The 12,437-nt window shown below is 40.7% G+C and overlaps 1 protein-coding gene across 1 annotated transcript in view; it reads right to left on the bottom strand.

Moving 5' to 3' along the window:
• Positions 1–2,859: 2,859 nt before the first annotated feature.
• Positions 2,860–12,437, bottom strand: part of LOC101853674 — a 38,238-nt gene continuing 28,660 nt past the window's right edge. Inside the window, exons 6-7 of the mRNA XM_005091334.3 lie at positions 7,468–7,674; positions 2,860–3,778 (exon numbers count right to left, since the gene is read on the bottom strand). Coding sequence (XP_005091391.1) covers positions 3,654–3,778; positions 7,468–7,674 — 332 coding nt within the window. The 3' untranslated portion in view covers positions 2,860–3,653. The remainder of the gene's footprint in view (positions 3,779–7,467; positions 7,675–12,437) is intronic.

Here is a 12,437-nt window from a genome sequence, read left to right on the forward strand (position 1 = left end):
AAAATTTTCTGCTTCTCTGATAGTTTTTGGAAGCCTATTCCAAATAAGTGGGGCAAAATACGAAAAAGAGCGTTGGCCATATGATTTGTAATTTATTTTAGGCTTAACAAGGGTTGTTTTGTCACTTGATGATCTGAGCGTTCTAGGATGCACATAGGGTGTTAAAAGCTATTTTAGATAGTCCGGTGATAAATCATTTAAGCACTTGTAGCAAGTTAAACAGATTTTATATATGATACGCTCTTTCACTGGGAGCCAGTGTAATGCTTTTAAAATAGATTAGAGTAGTAGAAACCACCCATTGGTTGTTGTTGTTTTTTTTGTTTGAATCAGTGTTTATTGAAGAATTCTCCAGAATAAAGCTTATAAGTGTTTATAAAAATGTTGGCATGCTGAGACAAATTGATACTAGTCATTGTGCAAAAGTTGGAGAGTCTTATTATGTTGAGGAAATATTTTACAGAAAGTTGCGCCGCAATTTTTTGGACAGCACTATAGAACTTAACACAAGCACGCACACGCTCTCTTAGGTACGCACACATGTGTGTCGGTATCAAGAAAAAGATAAGGATACACAATATAACATAATGCTAGTTCTTATTGTATTGCAGTCAAGAAAGTTAACATGTTTTAATGCATTCAACATTTATTTCCGATATGACAAAACGAACTGAACATGGAACATTCCTGTACCTGTACCTGTGAACACAATCAGTATAATTACAAAAATGACGTGTAGAGGGACTATGATGCTAACAGCGATAAAGAGGCAAACTATCTCATAGGACCTCAGACACATAAAATTGTCTGAGATTTCTGAAATTTTGTGAAACCTGATCATTTGATTCTGACCGTGTTTGTTGTTAATACCTCACGTCGAATATTTTAATGAAAGTAAATCTATAATGCAGATAGTTTAATGATTGAGATGAAATAATATAATTAAACAAAACTGTTCAAACCATTGATAAAATATAATAATATAATATAATTATTAATTAAGTATAACCCGTTTCCCGTCCCCTATATTCTCTCTCTCTCTCTCTCTCTCTCTCTCTCTCTCTCTCTCTCTCTCTCTCTCTCTCTCTCTCTCTGTCTCTCTGTCTCTGTCTCTGTCTGTCTCTCTCTCTCTCTCTCTCTCTCTCTCTCTCTCTCTCTCTCTCTCTCTCTCTTTCGCGTACCCTGTCTCTCTCTATCTCTCTCTCTCTCTCTCTGTCTCTCTCTCTCTCTCTCTCTCTCTCTCTCTCTCTCTCTCTCTCTCTCTCTCTCTCTCTCTCGTATTTTCTGGGTCTATAAGACTCAATTCTTCTTTCTTTCTTCCTTTCGTCCTTCCTTTCTTTCCTTCTTTCCATTCCCCTTTGTATATTTCACTTATTTCTTGAGCACATAATAACATAATATACATATATTACAAAGTAGTCTAGAGGTACAATGCTTGTTTCTCACACCAAACTACGTGATTTGGTGTTGAGTTCTTTCACATAATGACAGATAATAAAGTATGAGGATAATTTTGAATTTGTACAGAAGAGAAAGAAGAAGAAAATGCGGCGAGTAGGCTAAAAGAGCAATATTCACAGTCATCGCACTTTCAAGTAACAAGATAAAAGGAACAAAACAGAAACAAATAAATAAATAAAACAAAAACAAACAAAAAACAACCCGATAACTCAAGAGCTGGGTATATGTACTCAACTAGACAAGAATGTCATCATAATTATGCATGGAATTTAAATTCGTCAAAAGGGAGCAGTACACCACAAACTGGTGACATATACAGGGTTAAATTATTTTCGTTCATAATGGAAATCAAGCAATAAGGTATGCTTTTGAAAAATATGTGGCAGAATGATGCCATGATGACTACATCTCGTTAGTAGGCTTATTTCATTCTCTACACAATAACGCAAATAACGGGAAAACGATCCGGTAAAGGCGAGACAATACATATTTGGTACTTTGTTTATCCGCTCACACGCACTCACACGCACACGCACACGCACACGCACACGCACACGCACACACAAACACACACACATACACACACACATACACACACACACACACACACACACACACACAATGCCTAAGGACGTACGTACATGAACTTATTTCGTGCACACACCATACATCCCGCATAGAGAAGATGAGAAAAAACTCAGAGAGAGAGAGAGAGAGAGAGAGAGAGAGAGAGAGAGAGAGAGAGAGAGACAAACAGGCAGACAGACAGATAGACAGACAGAGACAAGCAGATAGAGAGAGACAAACAGACAGACAGACAGATAGACAGACAGAGACAAGCAGATAGAGAGAGACAACTTGAAACAGAAAGAAACATAGACAAAATTACTACTCTATTCAGGAACGAAGGCATTGTGGTGCATGTATATTGGACGTTGGCGATTTTCTCCGGCAAAAAGGGAAAGGGTGTTTGAGAATGTCTGAGTGCCCAAGTTGTTTGTGTTTTTCTGGGTGTGTGTGTTGGCGTGCGTGTGTTTGTTTGTGTTCGTTTGCGCGTGTGCCGTGTGTATTTGTATGTGTATGAGCACGCACGTGTGTGTGTGTGTGTGTGTGTGTGTGTGTGTGTCTGTGCGCGCGCGCGCGCGCGTGTGTGTGTGTGTGTGTGTGTGTGTGTGTGTGTGTGTATGTTTAAGTTTGTGGGATTTTTTCAGGGGAGGGGGGGGGGGGGATGACGTAATTTGAGATTCAGTAGGAAGAGTGGAAATGAGTGTGATGGAAGCGAACTTGTATGTATGTGGTTTCTTAGGCTGTGTGATTACTGGATTTATTTTATTTTTGAAAAAAAACAAAAACTTCCTTGCTCCTCGCCAAACATTGGAACGAGCCTTGTTGCTGCTCTTGTTGTTGTTGCTGCTTCTGCTATTGTTATAGTTTGTGAGGGCTTTTTTTTGTTGTTGCTTTTCGGCAACGGGGCAAATACATTGTCCTATCGTTGGAAGTGAAAAAGCATCTATCAATTTTGTTCGCAATGGTCTTTTTGTATGTTTATATAACATATTATTTTTTAAAAAGTCCTACAAAACAACAGTGAGATTTAAAAGTACTACTAGAAAACGTGAGAGTCAAATTAAACTTTCATTCGAATGGGTTATTGAAAAAGGATTGAGCATGCTAGGCACAAAAACAAACAGGGTATGAGCAATTTATTTGGACAACGCAAAGGATTAGCGTTATAAAGCTTATCTTGAAGTAGGATTAAATTTCTTCTTTTTTTGGGTTGAATTTTAAACTTATTTCAATCAAGCGTATTCTACCATAATATTGGCAAATTGTTTTCCCCCCAAAATAGGAACTTTTTACGTGGAAAGTTAACGGATAGAAAAGGCATCTAAAGCTCTAAACTCGAATTCAAGATCTTCCATTTAAATAATATTCATTACACTTACTCACTGAAATGTTCCCGAGATGATTTGCGAATGGTACAGAAGTTATCGGTAGTAATACATTAAGAAAACGCCAGGTGGAAACATTACGGTTCAATCTGCGGCCCGTCGCTTTTGTTTCGTCTTTTTTTTTGCTTTGTTTTGTTTTGTATTGTATATTGTTAAATATTTCAAAACGAATTTTGAGAAAAATAGTTCCGGTCCAGTAGGGAATTCTTGTCCAGGTGAGAATGACCCCGAGGAGAAGTATCAGTAGTGGTAAGTGAAGTCGAGGTAAGGGGTGTTTCTCCTGTAACTGGAGGGTAGCAGCGCTGCTCTCGTCCACGGTGCCTCTTCAACGGGCAGCCCATCGTCATCCCTGCAAGTTCTCTCAGCTAGAAAGACAGAAGGAAAGATAGCAGGTCAATATATATAGAAACAAATTAACAGCAGATACTTCTTTAAAACGTAGAGGACACATAAATAACTATGTCCAATCAGCAGCAGACTGGTGACACTGTTGCTGCACATTTCGAACCATCATACAGACACAAGAAACATGAATTTGCATCCACTTGTTTTTTATCTCAAGTTGGGGACTATAGTTTGTCGGCATTGCTGCAACGATCGAAATATTCAGCTAATCTACTTTCCTCTAGCTTCCCGAATTTGATACAAAGGTTGTGTTATAAATGCCCACTTCTTCCTAACTGACAGAGAGAAACATTTCCACAAGAGATACAATGGCTTCCTCTCAAATACAATGTAGTACATGTAGATTACATTTTTAAGCAAAGACACGGACAACTTTTGAAAAACGTTGTATACAAACCTCACGGAGTCTTTATGTTGTTGGCAGTTTAATTAATATCTCATTCTCTTTGAAGGTGAAAGAGGGTTGCTGTCATAATGACAAAAATGACGACTTGGACCAAACCCCCAAAGCTACAAAGCTGTCGACAGTGCGCACCCAAAGCCTAAAAAAACATGATATTGATATTATCATCGTTGCCATATATAGTCAAGGGATATGGATTTTAGAAATTTCACCAGCAGATGCCCTTAACGATCTTTGCTTTGATAGCTAGTAAGAGTTCAATGCCACTGACGACAAACATAGGTCCTACTGGGGCCGAAGACTAGAGGTATTACAAGAGAGTAATAAGAAAAGAAAGAGGAGAGATACGGTCGGGACGATATGTGTAGGAAAGGAAAGAAGGAGCAAACCACACCAGAGGAATCACTGACCATCCAGTGATAGCTTTTAGTGAAACCAGACAGCATGGGAATTGTTGGCCCCAGTGTCCAGGAGTTTTAATATTTTAAGACACGAGAAATACAGACAGTGGGCGAGAATTTGATCAACGCATAATAAAATTTCAGCCGTGCCCGCCCACACCTTCTCTCTTTCTCTCTCTCTCTCTCTCTCTCTCTCTCTCTCTCTCTCTCTCTCCTTCTCTCCCTCCATGTCTCTCTCTCTCTCTTCTCTCTCTCTCTCTCTCTCTCTCTCTCTCGCTCGCTCTCTCTCTCTCTCTCCTGCCCCGCCCCCTCTCTGCAATTATAATATGTACATCGTCATTGTATGTCGTACATTAAGGTCGGCTTCCGTTCTAAACTAATTTTACTTTACGGAATTTAACCCTTGGAGCATTAGCAAACAAAGTGTCCCTGGTATTTCCATTTTTCCGGAGACACATAGATGATTATCTCCTGTGGGGTCCATCATCCCTACAGACCGTAGTCTTCTAAACAATTTACTTTTTAAAAAAAATCTCAATACCTTTTATTAATAGAGTCAGCAGGAGTCCGTATACCCCTTGGTCAGTAAAAATCGAACGTAATTTCTTTCATAATTTGAAATCTAAATCGGTTGCAATTTACGACCACCCGCATCCTTTCACCAACGCATGGTGTGGTTTACTAGAATAAATGGATGGATAAAGTGAAAAACAAGCCAAAACACATCAGTTCTAAATAGCTGAAGCCTTTTGTTAACATTAAAAAAATAATGGGCATGGCTTGTACTTAAAAAAAAAAATAGGTAAGCGTTTTACGGCGCTCGCAACTGCACAAGGTAATGTGAGCGCGCGTGACACATTAACATTTTCTGTTGGTATGACGTTTTGAATTTTACCCGAATGGCGGCTTAGGCCTACTCTTATCGATTTTGGACCACCAAGTGATCTTTAACGTGTGCACACGGGACCGAGATTTTTCTCCCTTATCCAAGAAGGCTAGGTGTTAGATCGTACTTACTATAAGACCAGGGGTGTGTTTGAAAGACAGCAGTATAAAGGAGCTAAAAAATAGAAGTAGAAAGGCTGCAGAAAAAGTCAGGAGCCCAGAGAAGGGGGCAAATGAGGTGAAAGGGTAGAGGCAGACAGTTGAGACGAAAGCAGGAGACAGAACGTTGTCAGAGAGCAGGAAAGGAGGTGAAATGATAACATTTTAAATAAGAAACATTTTCGTCGCTCACTCTCCAGGTGCGAACCCAGGACCTATTGAATGAAAGGCGAACACTGTAACCTCTCGACCACTAGAGCCCCCGCTTCTTCTTGACTTGGTTTGATGTTATGAAAATTAAATAGTTTCTTCATCCCTTAGTTTTTTTTCGTTTGTTTGTGGGGTTGTTTTTTTTCATTTGTCTGTTTCCACAGGGATGGTATAAAACTACATGTACTTGTTGTGTGTTTTATTTCCTGAAAAAAAGAAAGACTTATTCACTTGACCCCTTCAAATGACATATTATTATTGGCATGCGTTGCATAACTTTTTGACATTGCTTGCGGTTTGTATTAAAGTTACAGAATGAACATGTTAGCCTTTTACAGTTATTGGGAACACTATTTAGGCAATCTTTGGTAAAAGTTTTACAGCTCTAGCAACTGCATAAGACCATGGAGCAGGACGCCAGTAGATTGATTGTATTCACCTTAGTTCTAGTACAAAATGTACACAGAACGACTTGATGTTACTTTGTAAAGTGGGAATGGTTGGAGTTAATGTGAAATGTACATCCCGGCGGCCGCCGCACTGCTTTATCCGGGGCAGCCCTATGTTCCCTAGCTCTATGTTCCCTAGCTCTATGTTCCCTAGCTCTATGTTCCCTAGCCCTATGTTCCCTAGCTCTATGTTCCCTAGCTCTATGTTCCCTAGCTCTATGTTCCCTATCCCTATGTTCCCTAGCTCTATGTTCCCTATCCCTATGTTCCCTATCCCTATGTTCCCTAGCTCTATGTTCCCTAGTCCTATGTTCCCTATCCCTATGTTCCCTAGCCCTATGTTCCCTAGCTCTATGTTCCCTAGCTCTATGTTCTCTCAGCTCTATTCAAGTTACACGATGACCAAATGTCAACTAATGGTCAGTGTGACAGTATTCAAGCAATTGTCAGAATGACTAGGGAACATAGGGCTAGGGAACATAGGGCTAGGGAACATAGAGCTAGGGAACATAGAGCTAGGGAACATAGAGCTAGGGAACATAGGGAACATAGGGCTAGGGAACATAGGGCTAGGGAACATAGAGCTAGGGAACATAGGGCTAGGGAACATAGAGCTAGGGAACATAGACATGGACCCGCTTTTTCAGAGGCGCGCCAATGTGTTGTAACCAACGTGAAACCGGCAGTACGGAAATAAAAGTTCAGAGCAGGTAAAAAAAAAATTTTTTAAAAAAAAACTTTTTACGGTAAATGGTTGCTAGAACCTGTCTCTACATATTATTTAAATACATGTAAATACAAATGGTCTGATAGTTATTTTGTTACATGCTTTCAGCCTTCTTTCGTTTCTTTTACTTCTTTTTCGTCGATTTTAAAATGACATAACTTCACCTTGTGTGTTCTTACAAATCAAACAAAAAGCAATAAGTTTAAAACCTAGTGAGAATTTTAACATAGTAGTTGCCATTCCTTTTTCACTCTCTAGGCTTTTGAAATAAAACTTTTATAACAAAACTTTTCTTTTGCGCAGAAACAACTTTGCATTTAGAACACACTAGGCTTTTAAAATAAAACTTTATGTGTAGGGGGCCTATAACAAAATGTTTCTTTTGCACATAAACAACTTTACAAGTGTCACTCACCACGTTCATTTTTGCAATCTGGCGCCACAAGGACATCGCGGGCGTTCACGACTGTCCCGTTGAGCGCTCGAACAGAGACCTCAAGACCAAAGTTTTTCCTGGCCCTGGATAACCACAGCGTGACCACCTTCTTGACCTTGAGGCTGACCCACACATTCCCGTAGCTCCTGACCTCTACTTCATCCAGCAGACGGCGCTTATACACCACTGTGAACGCAAAGCAATTAAAATAATAGTTAAATTTTGCGTTTGTTTAAGGTAAAACAAGATGAGTATGTCAGCGTGCGTGTGTGTTTATGTGTGTGTGTGTGGCGGGGGGGTTGTTTGTTTGAGAGACAGGGGGAGGGAGAGGGAGAGAGAGGAAGAGAGAGGGGGGAGGAAGAGGGAGAGGGAGAGAGAGAGAGAGGGAGATAGAGAGAGAGAGAGGGAGAGAGAGAGCGACAGAGAGACAGACAGAGAGAGACAGACAGACAGAGAGAGAGAGAGAGACAGACAGACAGAGAGAGAGAGAGAGAGACAGACAGACGCACAGAAAGACAGAGAGACAGAGGGACAGAGAGAGACAGAGAGAGAGACAGAGAGAGAGAGAGAGAGAGAGAGAGAGAGAGAGAGAGAGAGAGAGAGAGAGTATGGGTTTAACACCCCTGTCAAGACTATATACCAGGTTATTTACGGATTTATGGATTCTCCATAGTATACCGCGGCTGAAAATATGAATATGACAGAAACGTTGCACAGTGCCAAGTAAAGCAATAAGGCCAACAAAAAGACACAATGTCCACCCACCCTCGCTCACCCACTCACAAACACACACACACACACACACACACACACACACACACACACGAACACACACACACGAACACACGAACACACACACACACACACACACACACACACACACACAAGCACGCGCACACGCACGAACGCACGCACGCACAGACAAACACACACATAAAGACACAGACATACAGGGTGATCCAAAAAAACAACTTTACAACTTATTTTGTAAATATCTTCCTCCGTACTGAAGTTTTGCGTTTCAGATTTGAACATAACGTTTGGAAGCCAAAAGGAATTTTTCCGATATGTATTTTAGATAATTCCATTGAAAGGTTTTGCTCTATATAGCGCATTTAAAAAACAATCCATTTTTAACTTTGTCGCCCTTTTCATACCATGACGCACTAGTTCGCATTAGGACTACCACTAAAAGTTGTAACAATCGAGCCATATTCCAAGCTACAGCAGTCTAACAAGTCAACAGAAGTCTGCAGATATTATTTTCCCCAAATTGTGTTTGCTTGCTGAGATCATGGCTACGTTTAGTAAAGAGCAGAGAGCTTTTTGTATTGAACATTACCTCTTAGTTTAGTTTTTTAGTTTTAGTAAGAGGCTCTCCATAAACTCACCATTCCTGACATTTCGTAAGTTCTGCGCACGGTCAGGAGAGAATGCTTAAGTGCCCTCAAGACCTTTGGCGTCCTAAGTAGAGAAGTTCCGTCAGTTTGGATCTATAGCCAATCAGAACTAAAAAGTTCTTTTAAAAATGACCACTTCAGGTCGAACACGCACCATGCGCAGCCCTTTAAACGTCACCAGAGTGCAGATTTCAATTGCCGAGTCCCATGAGACGTCTGTTTGTAGACTATCTCCAGCTAGGACTTTCCTACGAATCAGAAGTCTGCATTCTCATGGCAGATCTTAACCTACGACTATACCATGTTCACCTTCGCTAGGCCGAGATGATATCGATCAGAGCATGGCAATGTGTTCATGATTCCTCGATTGTCTTGTAAAGAGGAATAGTTTCGTCGATGACATTTGGTTTAGTGCAAAGCCCATTTTCACCCTGCGGGATATATTAACTCAAACAATGCTGTCTATTGGGCTCCCCACTCTATTGTCTCTAGAAGCCACTTCTTATTGAACATGTACAGTGTATGTGGCTTTAAAAACTCATGGTTTAGCAGGTCATTGTGTTATGGCGCCACTGAACATTTCGAATGACTCGTTAAAAATGTGTCGAGTCCAAAGGAGGGAATGTGGAGCACTGCTTCTAGGAATTTCAGAATGAAATCATTGGGTTTTTAAAACTCAGTAAAAGAAATTGAACATTGTTTAACTGTCACAGGGATGGAAAATTAATGTCAAAGGGAAAATAAAGAAATACGTAAACTAATCTTTTCACCACTTCCTTTACAAGATTTTAAAACATTGGTGAACTTTGTGTTTTTGGGTGCTTTTTTCTTTTAGCTGTTTCCGTTTTTAAAACATGTTTCTTCTTCGTGGATTTTACACCTAACAATTCCTTTTGAATGAATTATGACAGTTCCAAATTACAGCATTCTAGAACAATTTTTGTGCGAGATATTCGATAAAAAGTTGTAAATCTTTAATTTTTTTTATCACCCTGTATACATGCCCATACACACAAGAACACCCCCTCCTCCTTTTTACCCTCTCCCCCCCCCCTCTCCCCCTTCCCAACCCCTCTCTCTTTCTCTCCTTCTCTCTCTCTCTCTCTCACTTTCTCTCTCTCTCCCTCTCTCTCTCCCTCTCCCCTCTCCCCCCCCCTCTCTCTCTCTCTCTCTCTCTCTCTCTCTCTCTCTCTCTCTCTCTCTTTTGAAGTGGAAAATGGGGGTTATGGCAGCGTCAAAAATTGTTTCAAGCGACAAAGAGCGAGTACTGGCAAAAGTCAGTCCTTGGGGTGCTGCTCTGTTAGAGAGCACGTCTCTGTATTAAAAGTGGAACGGTAACGTTTGTCTTAGATACTGTTAACTGCTGACATTATTGTGGTTAAGGTTGTCAATAAAAGATATTTAACGTAAACCATAAAAACAATAGTAGTAAAAGCAAAGCAAAGGATATTTTATTCGAAAATGGAAGAAGAAAACAAACAGTGCTGGTCCTTGAAACCTGTGTTATTTATGATAATAATAATAATAATAATAATAATAATAATAATAATAATGATGATGATAATAATACTAATAAATAGCATTTGTATAGTGCATAATCCCGCTTTACATCAAGTTCTATGCGTTTTGCAATATTATTATTACCCAAGCAGACCATAAAACACTCAGAAACATTCCCAGCTTCCAAGGAAGCATACTTAGCGAGCAGCTGAATAAGAGCTTAAACACTAACACACTGACAAGATCTTCCACTGTCTATAGCTGAGTACCCACTCCCATCTGGGTGAAGTGAGGAAAGTTCGTGTAAAGTGCCTTTCCCAAGAACACAACGTTGAGTCCCAGACGTGATTCGAACCCACGACCCTACAGTTGCAAGTCTGAGATCCTAACCATTAAGCCACGGACGCTGTCTCCGATGGAACCGACTAGAGAGAGCACGAGTGAGTGCGTGGGTGAATGAGAAAATATAATAGCAAACTAAAAGAATGGAGAAATGATTAACCCGTCATACAATTGTGCGTTCGTTAAGGCTTCCGCTATGACAAACCTTTCTCCTAACTCTTTTTCCATTAAAAACACGCATAAAAAATACCCTCATTCTCCACCACCGACGCACACTAAGCGGCTTTCCCTTTTACTTCAAAGCAAGCAAACAAGGGACAGCATTGCCTTAATGCCAACGATTACCATTACAACCCTGCAACAGGCTAATCTTTTCATTTTCATTGGTAGGGCATAGACGGAGTATGAAGGAGGCCTAGGTTTCATCCACATAAAAATGACAAGAGAGACATTCCACCTCATATTTCTCTTAATACCCGAAGTGTCACGAGCGCTTAATTCCTTTGTTTTTAGCTTTTGTAAGCCAACTACGGCTGATGTCCAAAAGTCCATCTCAGCTAGACATTCGCTTATTTAAAATCAGACTTGTGTCTCTAGCCATGTCAGGAGGTAGTTATTAAATCGTATGCTGACGGGAATGAGCACCGATAAGGACATGTGATTGATGAGTGTGGTTGGCGGTCGCCAGTGGTAGCATCCACTTCTTCACTTCAGTTTGTTGTTTCCTCTCCCACCAGAGATGGACATGTTCCGACTGCAGTGACCCCAACACAGTGTCTCCCACCATCCCTTGCCCCCATTAAAATAACTAGCGAGGCTAACACAGACAGGTTCAAGGTGACAATGTTCTCTCGTCTGCTTTCGTCTCCACTTTCTGCCCCTATCCCCTCACCTCCTTTGCCCCCTCCTCTGGGCTTCTGACTCTTTCTGTAATTTTTCTACTGCTACTCCTTGACTCCTTCGTACTGCTGTCTTTTAGCTACACGCCTGGCCTTATGGTAGATGGCACCTAGCAGATCTAACACACAGCCTTCTCGGAAAAGGGAGAAAAATCTCGGAAGTCGTGGGTGCAAGTGTGCAAGTTGCGTTCGAGATCCCCTGGTGGTCCAAAATCGATAAGAGTAGGCTTCGGACGCCACCGAGACAAAATTTCAAAATTTCCTGCAAATTGAAAATGCATTAATATGTCTCGCACGCTCATACGACCTTATGCAGGTGAGAGCGCTGTAAAACACTTACAAACCCCTACCCCCAAGCCCCCCCCCCTCCCCTAAAAAAAACCACAAAACAAAACAAAACATACACACACATTCACATATGTAATGACGAATACCCGCGCTTACAAGAAGTGTTAATTAAGTTTACAAATTTAGGGAAAAATGAGGTGCTCATGACAATGGCATTTGGACAAAGAGACACGTAGATATTGGAACTGATGTCCCATGTAAGAGGAATATGTGTTATAGAAGTTATAGAATTGCGTCCTTTGAAAAACGGAGGGTACGCAGTTAAGGGTCGATAGAGAGAACAAATCGGCCGAAAAAAATGCAAGATGAGCTTTTAATGTGAATGTGCAAAATGTGCATGAATTAATCCTTGTGTGGTTGCATAATTAAGATGATAATATTGTGCATGCCTGCGTACAAGTGTGTGTGCGTGTGTGTGTGTGTGTGTGTGTGTGTGTGTGTGTGTGTGTGTGTGTGTGTG

This window comes from Aplysia californica, unplaced genomic scaffold (assembly GCF_000002075.1).
Source record: "Aplysia californica isolate F4 #8 unplaced genomic scaffold, AplCal3.0 scaffold00028, whole genome shotgun sequence".
NCBI classification, from domain to species: Eukaryota; Metazoa; Mollusca; class Gastropoda; order Aplysiida; family Aplysiidae; genus Aplysia; species Aplysia californica.